This window comes from Ostrinia furnacalis, unplaced genomic scaffold (assembly GCF_004193835.3).
Source record: "Ostrinia furnacalis isolate ACB-3 unplaced genomic scaffold, ASM419383v2 OfSCF7368, whole genome shotgun sequence".
Classification (NCBI taxonomy): Eukaryota; Metazoa; Arthropoda; class Insecta; order Lepidoptera; family Crambidae; genus Ostrinia; species Ostrinia furnacalis.
The window spans coordinates 42,405-61,207 of NW_021137607.1; the positions used below are offsets into that span (position 1 = coordinate 42,405).

Sequence of the window (18,803 nt, forward strand, 5' to 3'; positions counted from 1 at the left end):
TGAATAGAGCTCTGTGATTGGTTGGTGTGTCATCCTGTGCGTCCACGCGCACTGTGAGACCTCATATTAATGTTTGTGAATATGGGCGATATCTAAATTGGATGGAGTTTAAGAGTAGGCGCACACCGCTGCACCGTTGATTTTTCGTCGGCCGATAGTTTAGTCGGGTAGTTGATCAATATGGGCATGTATAGGAGTGCGCACACTAAGCCGATTCGATTTGGCCGATTCTTCATACAATTTGAAATCGGGCACAACTATCGGCCAACTAAAAATCAACGGTGTGCGCCTACTCTTAAGCATTGTTTTGTTCGACTTATGTATGTGTTTTGAAGTAGACCTTTTCTGTAGTATCGATCAGTTAAAGGACTAGGTACTAGGTGAAAGTTATAAACGTGCCTGATGAATTTCTACATAATAATACGATGCCTTACCTGTATCTACTTAATGTATGTGTAACAAGTAGGTAACTTGTGTATTATAATATGCTAATGAGTTTAAGAACTTACCTGTATTTCGAATTCAGCTATTTATTATGTTTAAGTCGAAAAACATTTCTTAGAAACGATTTCAAACAAAAATCAGGTTGTCTTAATAAGCAGTACTGGGTATCAACTTGTTTATTATCAGTCTTACAAATTACGAAAACGGAATTTGTAATGGCAAGATATTTTTTGATTGCTTTTACGACTGATTACACTTTGGGGTTAACTCATTGTTAGGCTTCGTATCGTATAGCCAGTCGTTGTGATACATGTAACAACTCGTGATACCTACATGTAACAACGCTTGTTACCCTTGATTGAACAAGGTGGTATAGGTTCATACATTTAGGCAATAACCTCATAGATGCGAACCACTACTTCACTCACTACTTAAATTAGGTAACTTTTATTTTGTATTACTGCTGACCCAGCAGAAGTTGTTTTATACCTAAGGGTATGGAAAATAGTTTGCGTCCTATTCTCAGACCAACTGAATAGTAGGTACACACAAAATTTCACAAGAATCGGTCCAAGCCATTGTGGAGGAATTTTGTTACAAACACTGTGAGACTGTGACACGAGAATTTTATGATTAGAGATAACTTTTAAAGCTTATTTTATTCACGAGTAAGTATACTGAGACGATATCGTCTTGACGCACGTGTTTACTTAAAAGATTTCAAGAAAAAACATTTATCAAGGAATTAAAGGATAGAGGAAAATCTAAAAGAAATCTACAATGCTCTTGGGACAGAAAACTAACGCTCAGCTTTCAAAACATCAACTACGCCTTCGCCGTATTGACAAACCTATAAAATTAAAGGCATTACATAGTCTTTATTGTTGGACATTTTGTAAGATATCTGTAGAACTTTCGTGAGGATGTCCACTGAGCAATCAATACATTTATCTACAATAGTTTAAAAACCACTGCTAAACTATAAAAGGATAGGGTATCCCATATGAAATGAAGGTAAAGGAACAGGAAAGGACAGTGGACATAATATATTTGGTACGAAACTATTAAAAATTCATTCAGTTTATTTAACGTTTGCTTCAATAGATCATTGAATAAATTAAACCTATTTGAAGAAAACAGAGCTACATTTAACAATCTCCAATTACATTCAGGAATAATCATCCAGATATTCCAACCTTAGTAATTACATAAGAACATTATGCGACTTTAGATTACGGTGACAAATGGGATTAACGAGCAAATACCTGCACTAATAAGGCTTTCAGCGTATGTCCTATTGGTAATCTTACTTATTAAAGTGAACATACAATTAATATTAGGTTCGCGACAGTTTGATCTTGTTAGGTCGGTGCGTAAGGTTTTAATACCTTCTTTGGGTACATAATGATTTGGCTTGATTAGGCACGTCACTCACCTACTAAATAACGCAATTATCCAAGTATTTTCAGCTAATAGTTAAAAAAAACAACTTGTCACTTGTTAAAAAAAAGCTTGTTAAAAGATGCTTGAAAAGATTTATGCATTTAAATTGTAGGCACTTTTACATTAGTTACAATGCTTCGAAAATTTTCAGTAAGATACATTGTGAAGTCCGTGCCAAAAACTTCTTGACCTAAAGCAGCCGGAGGAAACTTTCTTTCATAATAATATAATACAAGAACTGTATTCAAATCCGAGAACTGAAGCGCTCTTCGTAAATAATAGACTCCAGATAACGAGATGCACACAGTAGTTGGAAATTCAGTGCTTGTTCAGAATTCAATGAGACTGAAAGGCGCATAAGTAATAATTTGACACTTTTTTATCTCTGGAAATATGAATACAGTTCCAGATTATAAATAGGGTGAATAGTCGAATCAAAAGGACGTTCTAGTAACCTTCAAGGCTTTGAAATCAAATTAAGTCATTAAACAGATCTTTTCTGAAATTATAGACAAATGTATAGATAAACACATTATTAAATTGTATTAATAAAGTTAAAATAAACCCTAAATGATTACTGACTCAAATTTCTTCATTTAATATTATTCGACGCTTTTAATTTTTGTTCAAATCTCATTCTAATGTAAAATAGAATTCGTTTTTGCTTTTAAGGTGTAAGTTATTCACCAGCAATAATACTTAATTAATCCATTATTGACATACATTTGTGAACTACTTACACCTATTAATCAGTAATCTGTGATGACCTTTGCAATGTTAAATACAATTAACAGCGTCACACCAACAGACAAGCTCTAGTTTTTAATTCCAGTCAGTAAATTGACATTTGGAGAATCACTCTCTAAGATTCTTTTGTTTTGAACTGTCTGTGCATTAGTTCAAATCAGATTATGAATATACCTACTTGTGAAAAGAAAAACTTTGGTAGTAGGTAAGTATGAGTAGAGTGCATCAAAATATTCTTCCTGCAATAGACAAATAGCTGAAAAAGGAGACTGTTTCTTCTGCCACTTCTGCTCGTCACCAGATGGATGATAAGTTGTTCAGAAATGGAAGTAGAATTTGGGAATTTCAGAGAACTAACAATTACTAATTAATAATTTGAATATCAAACTTTACTGACTGGAATCAAAAACTGGATGCAGGACCATCACAGGTTCGTGCAAATTCATTGTTTGATAAACAATGATCACTGATCTCATCATGTCATGTTCATTTTGATGTTTCTCTCTTCTTGCATCAATAAAGAAAAAATCAAATGTACCACGCGGTGTCGACGGTAATGGCCATGAGGTAACTGTGCCCTGTAGGTATACGCCTTTGGTAAATGTGAACCCTCCTTCTTGACGAACTCTTCTACTCATACTTCCATGTAGTACCCTTAGCATGTTTGAAAATCAGTGTGGAGACTGCTCTACGTATTACACTGCTTTTTGTAGAGCCTTTCCTACAGCAACGCACTACTCAAACTATTTAAAAGGAGCTTAGTTACTATCTCGGTTACAAAATGCTTTAACGCTTATCTGTATCTAGCATGGTTTACTATCACAGGCGTAACTAGGAAAATGTTTCCGCGTCCTCACACCACACCTTTAAATAAATTAGGCTAACGTAATTTATTAATTGATTAGTTTTTTATTAAGGGACGACTGGAGCTGGACGTTTCATTCGTTATTGGTTCTCGCGTGTTTACCTTCTACTTAATTTTTTATTCACCGTCCATACCGACTATACCTAGTCTACGTCTAGGTCAAGATGTTCTCTAGCTCGAGAGAGTGTGGCTTGCTCTATCTATGATCATAATCTTCATCTTGCGGGCGTCTGATCATATACCTACCCACCACAATCTCATGGAGGTGTAGTGTTGTTGCCTTAATTAAACCTTTGTTTACGAAAAGAAGACCCCGCTATCGAAAGCAACAAATCTTAGTTACGCCTCTGTTAGTATTGACCGAATCGATGTTGTTTACGTTTTACTGTCGGTTACTGTATCCACTTAAATCAGAGCTATTAATATTAAATTATAAGTAATTTTGTTTTGTTAAAGCTCGAGCAATTTTGTACCATTATCAGCGGGGTCATTAGGTGTTGTGCCAGTTGGGGGGATGATTACCGCAACACCGCAGATAGATCCACGTTCCTCCCCTGACCTTGAATGTCATCGATCAATATCTGTGATATGTATTACCCTGCTTGTGACAGTCCGTAGAGTACCTACATGGTGATAAATGACCTACTACACCATACGCAATCTGCTTGGAATTGATTGTTCAACTATGCTAATGATTTGCGTACAACTATTACTTGATTAAACTGGTTTCTACAAATTGCTGTATCAGCAAAGCATGACAGACAATCTTGGAAGAGGTGTAAATAAATGTATGGTTTTAGGAGAAATGGAGCGGCCAGGGAGGCCATGCGCGGAGGAGATTCGGAAGCACATAACTTCCAAGAGTACACCTACAAGAAAATTACCCCGTGCGATGTTTGTTCGCAAGTGCTTAGAGGTAAGACAAAGTATGAGCGACAGCACATCAAGCTAGACATTATGACATGACCTATCTTATATGGTGGTAATAAGGGCGATGTTTCTACTAAAGTAAACGTAAACGTAACTATACCTACCTACCTAGTTTGATATGCTGTCGACTACAACTTGTAAACTTAAAAAAAAATAGCTCTATTTTTGAACTCTAGTCTGTGGATGATCCTTCAAAGTTTACATTTTGTTTCAATGTTTCAATCCAATCGGATTTTCTTGTTACTGAAGAGTAGTTTGTGCTTATAATAATCGAAATAGAGACTACTTTTGCTAGCTGTATTTTCTTTAAAAGCGAACAAAACAAAAAGGTTTCTAACCCTAGAACTGGGTTTACCACCTCAGTGCCTGGTACGTGCCGGCTGAAATCGAATGACAATAACTAGGTATAATGGCTAAAATGCCTTCGCATTCGCTCGTTTGTCGAGCCAATTCAGCTACTATTTCTCCATTACCAGTCTGCGAATTTTCCATTAAATTAAATTGTATTGAAACAACGCTGGCGTGTTTCAAATTAGTTTTACTTTGGTTTTATTTTGTTTCCTGTAAGCGAAGAACTTCAACAACGGGTTCAAGTAATGTGTCAATAAGCAATATGTACAAATGTTTTCTTAGGTTCACCGCTTTCTGCCTCTGGAATTTGGATTGTTTCCAGGGCTTTTTGTGTCAAGTTCTTATTGGTGGAAAAAATTGGTTTTGTGTAGTCGACAAAATATAACCCCGACTGTTGGCATATTCGCACGACAAACCTTTGTCTGGGTGAATTTCAANGTCTCATGCCGTTGAACCCCGAATTCCGATAATCCACGGTTCCGAATGTTTCGGGTCAGGGGACAATGCGGCCGCACGAAACACTCGACGCGAACTTAATAATTTCATTAATATAATTAAGGCTGAGAAGAAAAACTGTGTGAAGTAGAAAAGTTTGTTCGGGATTAGATTGTTTTAGTTTTAGATAAGATTGCTAGTTTTGTTTTAGTTTCTACATATTAATGAAAAGTCTTAATTTTGCTTCAACATTCTTAATTTAAGCAAAAATACTTTTAGTAAATGTTACAAGTCTATATTATTCAAGATAAAAGAAGTAAATGTTACGTTTTAAATACTTAGTTACTTACCTACATAGCAAAACTTTATCGTACAAAATATTATTATGTATGGTTCAAACGGCAAACTTAATGCCATCATGACCTTTTTTATCCAGTCTCTACCTACATAATAAGAGAGCAGTTTGCTTATTATTTAAGTTTATTTCAAATTCAATAGACCCGGAGTACCACAGTAGCGTGCGTGATGATTGCTCTTTATTAACTAGTATCTTATTTGGCTCACAGGTCATACCAGACAAGGGCTTAGATGTCGACTCTGCAAGATGAATGTGCACACAGACTGCATGCCACAAGTCGGCAAATGCCAGACCAAATCCCGGCTGCTCCGCAGGCAGAAGAGCACCTCCGAAATTGAGTCTCACAGGGTCCAGGAGACCGCCTTCGATGATGAAAGTAAGTCTTCCACAAAACTTGAACAACATTGTGAACTTAATACCAACTTAACAACCATACAATATTTACAACTTTTGTAGAAGTCTTTATCTGATCTTATTAATCCAAATTAACAAACTTGATGATAGACCATGCCAACAGAAGTTGTGGTAAGTTTCTTCTTGGTAATTGTGTTTATCAAAATTAGATATTTAGAGTTGATAAGACGTAACTTATAAATAGAGGTTATAGTATTACTCAGTTCAGCAGGCTAAATTGTTAAGCATTTATTTTACAATTGGCTTTTCCAACTGACACGCAGTGAAATCTACATCATTGATTACAAACATGAACACGGCTCTCTCACTAGTTTGCAAGGAATAATTTACTACGACACACATTATGCATAGACAAGCAACAGCTAAAAGAACACACTCAGAAGCTAACTTCACGTGTCCAGGGGTCGAAGACGGCTGGCTGCCGGGACAGAGACTCACCAAGATCTCTTTCAAAGGATCGGTCGAGTTCGATGATGATTTCGATAACTTCTATGACGAGGGTACAGTATTAGTCAATCCGAAGTGAACCCTCATTAGTCCAACATTCGATAACATTAACTCTTCACAGACCCGCGAGATCGACTCGCAGGAATGGGGCACTAACTAACAAACACATCCTTACCCTGACTCGCGCACATAATAACAGTCGTGTACCATGTGACCCGAGTATAGTGGCGTTTACCTAACCGCATTTGATGCTCAGAGGAGGAAGTGGATCAGACCTACCAAGTTCTGAAGCGGGCCAACGAAATAGCGAAGCCGGGCGGCGGGGAATCGCGCGGGGGTCCGGTAGTGCGCGTGTCGGCGCCGGAGGAGGCGCCGCCCCCGCGCTCGCCGGCGCGCCCGACCGGCGGGCTGGCCGTCGCGCCTCAGCCCGTCTCCTCTAGCTCAGGTGTGGCGCCGCACCCGAGCTCGCTCGCTTATCCGCTCGAGTCGCGCCGTAGGCCGCCGGCCGTCGCCAGCTGCGGATCTCTCACTCGCCCTACCGGCCCCAACTGACACATTCCATTGGCGCGACAAGTCTTTGGTAGACAGCTCGTCCCTTAACTAATCTAAGCTAATACCTTAATTTTCCACAACCCTGTAACGTTGCCAGTAATAGAAGAACTGTCGTTCACGAGCGCGAAGAATGCTTCAGGATGCACGGTGGGACGAGCGCGGGAGTCAGCATCCGCGCGCCGGCGACGGCCGTGCGGCAGCTTCACTCAGATCACTCGTTTTCAGTAGTGTCGAGTTGTTTTGCACGCCTTTGGTAATGTCGCGGGCGCAGGGCGGGGGCGGGGTGCGGTCGGTACTGAGCGGTGCTTGTCAATAGGCGGGGCGGGGGCGACGCGGCCCGACGGCGGAGTGCGGCGGCGACTCTTCGCCGGAGTCAAGAGTTTGTCCATGTGGGGCTCGCGGTCACGCCGTGGCTCGCCGCAGCACCGGTCCATTTCGCTGCCGGAAAGTACGCGCCCACGGCTGCCGTAGCGCAAAGCCCACTCAATCTCACAGGCTGTGAATTAAAAAAGCTTTGTTTGTCCCGTCTTCTTCCTGGGTTCGGTGCCTCGTTTTCGTTGTGTGTTCAGTATACATTTTTATTTCCATTATTTTTTATTTCGCGATTGCAGTGTTAGATTAGACATAGGACTTAACTAGACGAAGCTCGGCCAATACACCTTAGATGCTTGATTTTGTCCTTTCACAGGGTTTGTCACCTCATGTGATAGGCTTCGACGAACATTACAAAGTTTCATCCCCAATCGAATGTTATCCTTTTATTTTATGTTTTTGTTATGACTTGTGTTAATTTTGTTTTTTATTTATTTTGTTTTGTTGCCTCGTTGTCTTTGCAGAGTCGGAGATGACGACGACGCGACCTTTCGGGCAGCCCCTATGTTTTGTTAACGAAAACGGTGACCCTCCGCCATCAATTCTCAAGTCCACGGCCAGCGTTCGGAAGAAAAAATGATTAGCAACACTCCACCTCAGGGAATTGAAACAATTAATCTTATCGCCTTGTAGGCAGAGCACTGACTCAGCGCGGTATCGGCTAGTCGTCGACAGCCGCCTCTCAGACGTGTATATTATAATCACCCCGATGCGCCCCGCGTACTGTGATATGTATATTGTTACTGTTACAATAAAAGTCCGAAATAAGCTTTCTTTTTTTCTGGTTTACCCTCGAGTTGCACAGTTTTCTCAATTTTATACGGAAGCGACCTTTCAGCAGTCAGAAGTTTGGGCGTAAGTGGTGCATGGCTTGATGCGGTTTTAATGAGCGCATGTTTTTGATCGACCAATTAACTACACAATTATACAAGAAATATAAACGCCTTTTTCACTTGCAGCCGTATTCCCAGTCTAATCACATTTACAACTCGAATTCCAGTACTTCGCTTTCCTCACGATTGATTCACAACTTTCCGAAAAGCCTGACTAACGCCGAGCATATACGTCACATACAAAACACGTAAATTGTATTTCGAGGCTATTTTCAAAGACTAACCTTTTATTTCATTTCGCTTTCTTCAACCGCCTCACAGTTTTGTTTTCTTTACTTAGTCCACAGGGTCGCCCGCGTCTGGCTTCAGTAGAGAAGTGATAAAAGTAATAATAGACTCGTTCCTGTTTACTTGTCCACACAGGGTCGATGAAGAACTCGAAGAGTGCCCAAATGTTGAGACAGGCAGACCGCACCAGTCCCTTACCTGGTACCAAAAGACACCGTATCTAATCGAATCCCCGTAGAAGTTATGTTATTGAGATGTTCATTGCATCGAGGACAATTTGTTATGATATCTCATTCATAAATGTCACCTTTCTTTTAGTGTACCCAACGAACGCTGCTGATGACGGGCTGCATCTGATTTAAATAGACTTGTTAAAACGTAGTCACTGACAACAACATTATTCAAAAGCCTTCACTCTTGTAGCATACGCTGTAGACGGTTCAGTAGCTCAGTAAAATCTGCCTCCACTATTCTTCTTAGGTGTTTATGATATTTTCCAATCTTTTTTTAATAAATTTTATTTGCAACGCTTGAGCACTTTTAACTGGATTTATTTTTATTCTTATTAATGGTTTGCCTGTTTGTAGTTTGTACAAAGATACTGAAAATGAAAGCCCTATTCACAATATTAATTAAACAAATTACATGCAATCGTTCTATTAGTACTTAATTTTAATTATTATCGTGCATAAGGTTTTCATGTGTGAATATACTTACATTATAATATTTTTTATACATACACAACAACATTAAAACATTTTGTGTGAATTTTGAGAATACAAATAAGTACATAAGTTATCTAATTTAATAATCAATTAATTTGGTTCTGAAAAAGAAATTATCAACCTAGTCTAATCAGTCGCATCATCAGATCATTTCACACGATTGGTGATATAATTTCGTTTTCAGTGTGTGCCCTAAAGTAATTGGAATCATTTTCATGCACATAGACTTGATTCATTAACACTTAGGGCTGCAAATTGCGTCAGGTAAGTTAGTGATGCTCATGATCGAATGTTGTAGCGCCGCACTCACCGAGACGACAAAAGTTGAACCTTAGGATGAAGAGCCTGTCGCTGGACTCGCCGGAGTGCGGGGAACTGCGGCGCCGCCCGGCCAACCAAGCGCCCTCGCAGGGCAGCCGAGTACTCTGTACGAATATCGCCAGTAACAACACAACCGGGTCCAAACAACCTCTGGCTTATCACTGCTCCAATTCTCGTTTAAAACTTCAACCACACCGACGCGTGCAGATCACCGTCGCCGACACGATCATAGGCCAATGACAGGTCGCGCGGACTGTCATGGGTCGCGCGACCTGTCATTGGCCTATGATTGCGCCGGCGATGGCGATCTGCACGCGTTGGTATGGTTGAAGATTCACTGCTTCACACTAACGGAATCGCTGATTGTCTTTTGTCAAAAACACAATCGCCTTTTAACTGCCCCTTCAACTTCGGTTCTGGCATCACTCTCATTTGAGGGACTAATGAGAGTATTATCTCCATCGCATTTGGTTTTTTGGACTCTGGTAAATTTATGTCGAGCAATGTTGTGAGCACAAGCGATGTTCACCCTCCAATCCGTCCCTTGGCTTAGCTTGTGTGTTATAGAATAGGTTTAACTCGTTGTGTTTCGTTTTAAGTCTCTTTTGTGGTCCGCTTTCGAAGATTTATATGGCGACACGTTAAAACTTTATTGTTGATATTGTTTTTTCGGTTTGTGTCCTTCTTGACGTTGTATGTGAGTAAGCAGGTCCTATGAAACAACTGGTTTACAACTTGAAAATTTTGAAGTCCTTACATTTGTCGATTTTATCACCAAAATCACATTGGCTATTACCATTTTTATCAAATTCATCCCTATTTTGAACCGAGTTGTTAGCCTGTTTATGTTTTACGTTGTTTTTGTGTTTTTGTGGCATGCATTTATGTTTTTGTTTTCTTGTCTTTCTAGGTAAATGCAGAGCACTTTGCATGAGGCATGGTTCTTTAAATAGAGTTAATAACCACACGATTCATAAATACACCCGTTCATGTACGTTGATATAAATTAATGAATTCGATACCGCCGATAATGATGCTTGTAATAATAGATTATTTTTGTATCGCCGTAGAATATAACAGTGCTTTCGGGGTTTTATTAACGAGTTGTTTATATTACTGGAGATACGATACGTACGCAAGGTTCACTTATATGAAGGGCCTATCGATTCCACGATACAGCATGTTTGTCTGCGGTATTTACCTACTAGATAAGTAGCTGTAATCTAATAAGATACTCAAGTTTTATGGCCTTGTTTTTCTAATCAGAGCACACACACACTACTAAAGTCTTGTATGAACTCTTGTTGGTGTTTAACATTATCGAATACAGAAAAAAATGAATGATGCACTCGTATACATGTTTTCTGTATTCATTAAAGATGAAAGAAATGAAAAACAAGAATGTCTTTCTCTCCAAAACTTGACTCTACTCTCAACAAGCAAAAGTTATCCAATTGTGTAAACCTCAATATTAGCTTAAATAACATAAAGCAATTCTGATCCTTAGCTAACAAACTATCCCTAACTAAACTGCAAAGACTAAACTAATAAAATTCATTTCATTCATCTTTTCAACTTTGAGATGTGATTTGTATGTTCTCGTAACACTATCACAAATGTATGTCGTGCGCACGGTTGTTGAGTGTAACAAATGACTGTTTCGGAATGATTGACTAGCACTGTCAATTGTTTCGAACGTTCTGGCGAGTGGTTGAGGGCGGTTGGTATGTGCAGCGCCATCTTCGCCGGTGCATAGCAGGAGGCTGCTGAGCGCCCGGGGCGGTCGCATGAGCAGTGTTGAGCTACCAGACGAGCCTGATAAGAGCCTGTCGTCTAACAGCGCGAGCCCCTGTCCTTCACCTGTGAAGCAGCCAAGTGTGAGTATACTTACAATTTTATCTGCCAAGCCAATGAAATTGACACATAATGTAATGAAAAAGAAAGAGTCAAAAATGGAACCAAGTATTTTTTCTCCTTTACTATTACAACGATGGTAACATGAAATTGTCCGAAAAATATTGTGTAATTTGTAACTTTAACTGATCAAATATAAATCTGCCCCTAATTTATCATGTATTCCCTCGGACTTAACTCGACATCAAATTGAAAAATTCGTAGCTTCCTAATCTAGTACAAAGGAAACAAAAAGTCATAGCTCAAAGATCCAACATAAGTCGCTCTCGTTTGAAGAATTCAATATTAAGTTAAAACTTGATGAAATTATAAAACTCTCGAGCAAACTAATATTCAATTGTACCAGCAATTACAATCCTAGAGACTTCAATTCAAGTTAGTTTTTCAAAGCCAAGCAATCATAAGCAAATAGTGGCGGTTAAAGTATTTGAAATAGTGAAAGCAACAAGCTTGAAAGTTGTTAAACAAGGATTAATTTAAATACCTAAACAAGAAAGTTAGTATAGTGAAAGACCTGTAGGTATGTAAGAGGATTTAGGCACAGAATGTATCAGACACTGTTGAGTGTTGTCCCTCCCCCACTGATAGGTATTTCTATTAAAAGAGTTCCAAACTTCAGTCAACAACTATTGCAGTCTGCAGCGTAGCTCTTACCTGAACATAATAAACATTTGAAAACTTTTTTTAATAATATTTTTCAGAAGCACCAACGGCTCTTGCCCACGAATCTGTACGTGATCCTGTACAACTTCAAGTCTCGCCACGCCGACGAGCTCGATCTGAAGGCAGGGTACAAGGTCACCGTCATCGACACCTCAGACCCCGACTGGTGGAAGGGCAAATGCCTGGGCAAGATCGGATACTTCCCATCCAAGTACTGCACTAAACTCCAAGCTGGCGAACGCCCGTTGCAAGTCACCCATAATTTGCAGGTAATTTTAATTAAATACATAAGTTAACAACTAAAAATAAATACCTATTTTAATATGTAGTTAATAACAATTTTAAATCATTTTGACTAGGGGTTTGCATATCGTCAATTGTTTTTGTTAATGTGTGTTCCGAATGGTGTTAACTACTTTACCGCGAGCGGCGATGCACAGGCACTCTAATGCGATGCTACTACGATGCACGTCATAGCGAAAACTCGTCACTGCGATGCTACAAAATGATTGTCTTTGATGACAGGCTCTTTTTAAAAAAAAATGTTAACCCTTTCCTAACCCTTTAGCAAAGTCTTCAGCAGTTCACAATTCCTAGTTTGCCTTTTCTGTCATACATGTTCTCATTAATCTGTATACCTACTATTGAGTTCATGGTCGCAAATTCTCATTTCAGGTGTCAGATGGTGACAACGGATTGATGCTGCTCCGCGACCAAATCGTGATCCAGGTCGGTGATGAGGTGGACGGCATGGTGATGATCCGCTCCGGCGACAACCGCCAGGGTGTGTGTCCGGTGAAGTTCTTGCAGGAGGTGTGACGCTTCAAGCTGCCTCACTTCGACATACTGAAGGTAATGGTCAGCATAATTATCATCATCATCATTTTGATTTGAGCCACAGGATATACATAACATTGGCCTCCCCAAATGATTTCCATATTGACAGGTTGGTAACGGCCTGCATCCAGCGTCTTTACCTATGAGGTCGTCGGTCCACCTTGTGGGTTGACGTCGCACGCTGCGCTTTCTCTAAATTTAACCTTACCAATGCTCTGTGACAGTTAGTAGGAAAGCGCTGGAAATAAACAGTGCAAGAAAACTTAAAATTGATCTAACTCCTATCCCTTTGCTGATCTTGAATTGAATATCGATGGTATAAAGTCTGTGTTTGATTGACTGATGCCCTTGACAGGTGCAGAGTTCATTTCACCGCGTCACACAATATTGATTTATTATTTATAGGTTCATTAAGAAATCATCGGTCAATATTGGATGCAGTCTATGGCTGGGTTGCACCATCTTACTTTGACTTTAACAAACGTCAAAAATCTGTCAAACTCCATACAAAAAGCGCCGGTTAATGTATCGTTATTGTTACGGTTAAAGTTAGTTGGTGCAACTCAGCCTAAGTCTATTAATTAGTACTTTCGACAGTTGTTAATAAAATGGACACTCAAATTCCATTTTGATTATCTTCCAAGCCCTAATAAAGATTTTAAATAGCACGAGTAGATTGAGTTACTAAAGCAATTTATTAATTTTATCATATTGATTTTATTCGAAGAAGTAAGTATCTACTGTCAACAATTTACCAAACACAGGTTAATTAAAAACAAAAACCAACTGAAAGTGTCCCAAAAGCCGTTATTTCAGCTTTTAAATCAGACTATCATTATTCATTCTAGAAACGCGGCTCGCTCACTGAAGACAGGAACACTTTATACGAACCGAAACCGACCCGTAGCGCACCAGTTACTCCTTGCGACAGCGACACCTCCTGGTCGGACAAGACGTGGACGAGCAAGCAAACTTACGAGGCATCAACTTCAGGGTACGATTCAGCCGAAGGGTGGTGGCGACCAGAAACTAGGCGCGACTCCAATTCAGAAGGGGTCTGGTGGTGGCGACGGCCGTTAGATGTTAGGAGGACCCAGTGCAGGCGATGTGGCGCATCATCATCCACCAGACCTCTGAGGATGATGCCTTGCGCAGGAGTGGCCCAGGAGGAGGAATACAGAGACCGACGGCCTCTGATGTCGCGAGATCGTCCGCTGCTTTTTGTCAGGCAATTCTTTTTGTAATTATTTTCCGACTGTCAAAGGAGTTCAATCGCGAGGGCGGATCCTTGTACTTACATTTCAGATTTCAATTTACTTTGATGAGTACATGGTTGAGCGTAGACTTGGGAGTTGGGATTATCGGCTCTATCGACGATTTAGATTTAAGGAAGATGAAGGCTGCTGTTTGGTGATACTGACCAATCATTATTGGCTATCTATCTAATATTCAAACTGATCAATTATTATACATCTAATTTTTTTCCTCGCTTGATCGGATCCGCCCATAGTTTAGTAATGATTTGCCTCTTGCCAAATCGGCCTATATTTAGCTACAATCCCAATTTTATGTATAAGAAACTTATTATAATATTTATTATACATATAACATGTATAATTTATCGTATAATATATGTAAAATTTGCAACATATCATTCTGTTATTAATTTGTGATATAAAATTATAGTGTAATTAGTTAAGCGTTATTGAACGAATTTTGAAGAGTTTTCGGAGAGATCTATTTATGTTGCATTAAAGTTTTTGGAAATATATATTCGTCTTATACTATAAATTATATTATTATTATAATTTTAAAGGAAGGCAGCATATATTTTTGTTCGTATTTTTTTTACTTATTTATCAGGAAGAGGAACGAATACGTTAAGCTAGGAAAACATATAAAATACCCCGTAGCCTTTATATTTAGCATAGAATAGGATCTAATCCCAGATAGCTTGAGAAAATATTTATTTTATTTGATTGCATAGTTCGTCACATGAAAAATAATTATTATGTATAAATAACCACCACAATTTGGTTGTATAACCTATCTTTTCGAATCGATTATGTATAAATAACCACAACTTGGTTGTCTAACCTATCTTGTCGAATCGGTAATAAATACATTATTTTATTAATATTAAATAGAAACTAGTTACCTATAAATATATTATGCCCCTATATTCGTTCTAGAGCCCTTTTAGGCTTTGAAGAAATTAAAATTATTGTTACTGCATTCATAATTTTTAACAGAAGCAGTAATCTAAGGTGTTTTATCGATATTTGTGCAAGGATTATTATTTAATACTTCAATAGCTTTTATCTTAATTCAGAAATAAAAAATATTCCTACTTATGTACCTATGTCCTAAAATTGAAACTTATTGTCGATATTTTATACTTCCCTTTATATTTGACCTAATCTAAAATAAATAATATGAATATTAACGACATCGTGTACCTAATTAAAAAATAGACAACCGTGCCATTTTAACGTAGACAAGCACTCATGTGAAAAATATTGATAAAGATTGTACCGAAACTTTACATCGTTGTTGTCGACTTTGTCTAAGATTTTATTGTAAGAATAATGAAAGCAGTGTATATGAAATTTTTGAAAAAATACAAGAATATTGTGTACTTAAATAAGATCGCTACAAGTCACAGGGATGCTATGCCAGTTCGGCAAAATTTAAAGCTATTATGGTTCCATAAAAATGTTAAACTTATAAGGAAAAACGGTCAAGTGCGAATCGAACTCCCGGACTAAGGGTTCCGTACATACTTCGCTTCATTCTTCCTCCTTCTACCATCATAGAGCCATCTTTTGAGCAGTATGGTTATAGTTTCATCGATATAAAATATTTTTTATTGTTGTGGTATGGAACCCTTAAATTCGCCTAATGTCTATCTAGGGGTTTGTACTCTGGGTAGTTGAGTTCGACTCGATATACCTAAATGCCAGCGAAAAGCTTGCTTGGTATTTTAAAGGCAAAGAATTGCCTATATTGATGCAGGCGAAAATCTTACAGATTTCTTANGTTTCTTAGAAGAATCCCGGATAAAGTACCTAATGAAGCATACTTAGGTTACTTTAGAAACTTGTGCAGGTTATTAATGTACCTATTTAAAATCAGCATCATACAACCTTATTATTAATAGGTAGAGTATCGTCTTAAAATTATTTTATTTACTTAGCAAGGTGTATCTAGCGTACTTAACTATTATTCTTTGAAATTCATATTTTATGACAACACAGTTACTTAGCTACGAGATTCGTCACGATTAGTTACATACTTAAAATTGTAGATAGAGATGGTACATAACTATAACCTATTTTCCTATATCTGCGCTCGTATTATAAAACAAAGCTTAAATTCGATCCAAACTCAAGCTTTCATACTTGAGAATTGTTTCATGATACGGGCCTTAGTGACTTTATGTGCAATTAATTTTATATTTTCGTCTACTTCTGCTCTACATCTGAATCAAAATTATATAACCGTATTTAGTTAATGCATTATACCGTCCCCTTGAAGTTTTAAGTATGATTATGAAGGTATTATTGCATAATATTTATAAAATATTATTATACACAGTACACTTTAAAGTAAGATAACAGCATGTAGGTAAGGCGTTATTCTAAGTAACTGTAGATAGGGATCTAGTTAATATGGATATTGGATGTCACCTTATGATCCTATGGAGTTAATGGAGTAGAGGTGCCTGCAATCTTAATTTTGTTTAATAAATCACTTTATGCATATGCTACATGGCCAGACGGTGATCTTATTTTTAAAATAAGGCTATACCGCTTCTCGAAATTTGGTCATTTATCTATTCCCCATATTAATGTATAATAACTACATTGTATTATTTAACTGAAATTATTGTGATAACTTGCATTTACTTTTGACTGATTTAAATATTTGTATTCGAGTATTAATTAAGTTAAGAGTCTCCCTCCAAAATAATAATCTGCAAGCTGTTGCAAGATGACGAATTTATTATGTACCTATTTACTATTTATCTATTTCACTAATTAATGAGTTAACATAAAATGTATTTTAACTTTATGATTTGCCATCTAATTTTATCATAATTATTCCTTTTTACCCGATAGAAAAAAGTTTGCTTGATAATTAGACGAACATTCCAACAATATAAGTACCTACAATCTAAGTAATAACAACAATTAAATAATACTTATAGGTATTTTTTATCTCTTTTTTTAATAATTTAAGATTGCAGGCACAAGTATAAACATATGAAATATGTATTTAACAGCTGCATAAATTAGCTGTTATTGACAAAAGATATTTTCGTGGATATGCACAGCATCTTTTGTGAGTCCTACTCACCTAAAGTGGGTACATACTGAATAATATAATAGGTAACCATTGTTCGTAGGTTGCAATGTCTAGGTTTCAAGCTTGACTTTATTTGAAATTAAAATTAGTTTTAGTTGTAACAAATGTGTATTAAAATTATTTCTGGGTGGAATAGTTTTAGAGTTAAATAACGAACACAAGTAGAGTTTAATATAAAGAATGAAGAAATACAAAATGAAACAGTTTAAGGCTAGTTGCCTAAAAAAATTTTTTTAGTCCGTAATGTTTAATATCAAAAAATATTGGACAAATATATTTTTATTTGTCAATCTAACAAATAATTACATAGTTATGGTGCGTTGAAGTTGCGCAAGACGTCACAACGTGCGGCATTTTTAAGCAAGCGTTGACGTCACGGGCCTCTTCTTAAGAACTTTGGGGCGCTTTATCTCTTTAAATTTTCTTTAGTTTGAAAAAGTGAAAAATACGTGTAGTGTATTTTTTGATAAGTTAACTGACGGACTAATTAAAACTCTTGCTTTTTGACCCAGGCAACATCCCCATGATGATGAACAACACTAATGTGAAAGTTATGATTTCTTTCAAACTTATTTTCAAGACTCTGCAAGATTTGGTAACGGTATTATGAGAAAGACTTTCTGAAGGACCGAAAAAGACAGATATGAAATAAAATCGGCATAATAACTTAAAGCACCAATCACAAAATAGAATAATAGATAGGCGTACGATAGCCTTCGATTCGATTGAAGATAAAAAGCACCAAATGTTCCTCTACATAGATATGTTTAAGAATACACACACTAGTGAAAAAGAAAGTACTTTGTCTAGCATATTCCACCCTTATCAGTCGTTTAATTTTATCTATTTAAAAATATATAATATAAATCACTTACGAAACATGGAACCAAATTATTACCTAATATTATTGTGATAGATATTAGAGATACCTGCGAAACGATTCCCAAGTGAGATGTTTATATCTAAATGGATATTTTAGTAAGTAATGATAAAATAAAAGACACTGTATGATTATCCCAAGTTTATTATAAAATGTTTTGAATGTATTTTTTCTGGTTCTGGTATTGTGAACCACTGTGCAATTTACTTTCGTGAAATAAATTGAATGTTGTAGTATTTATTTTTAAACTCACGGATATGTTACAAAAACTTGAATTGCCGTCTCTGGAAAAGATATCTCCTAGAGTTTCGGGTTTACTCGAAAAACACGCAGTAAAATTTTAATTACATTGTCTAAAAGTAAGATCACGAAATGTGTGTGCCATTTTATTTGAATAATTTAAGTCCTGAGACTTAACTGCTTGACCCCACTAAATACTGCACATTGTTCTTATACAAAGAGAGGTCTCCTTTAACATTTATGATACTTTACCTAATTTCATCATGAATACCGACTGAAAAACAATTGCTACGCTTACGAAAAAATTGTGGGCAGATTTTGTACAGTACTTGTTGAATTCGCACAAGACGCGTAGTTAATTTGCCGCAATTAATAT

General features: G+C 37.4%; 1 protein-coding gene across 1 annotated transcript in view; it reads left to right on the forward strand.

The window, feature by feature from the left end:
* Positions 1-17,457, forward strand: part of Stacl (SH3 and cysteine-rich domain-containing protein) — a gene marked incomplete at its 5' end in the record, with an annotated part of 55,435 nt that extends 37,978 nt beyond the window's left edge. The window contains 7 exons of the mRNA XM_028320387.1: positions 4,300-4,415; positions 5,782-5,949; positions 9,503-9,631; positions 11,260-11,402; positions 12,141-12,371; positions 12,778-12,954; positions 13,788-17,457. Of these exons, the coding sequence (XP_028176188.1) occupies positions 4,300-4,415; positions 5,782-5,949; positions 9,503-9,631; positions 11,260-11,402; positions 12,141-12,371; positions 12,778-12,921 (931 nt within the window). The remainder of the gene's footprint in view (positions 1-4,299; positions 4,416-5,781; positions 5,950-9,502; positions 9,632-11,259; positions 11,403-12,140; positions 12,372-12,777; positions 12,955-13,787) is intronic.
* Between the last annotated feature and the right edge of the window lie 1,346 nt (positions 17,458-18,803).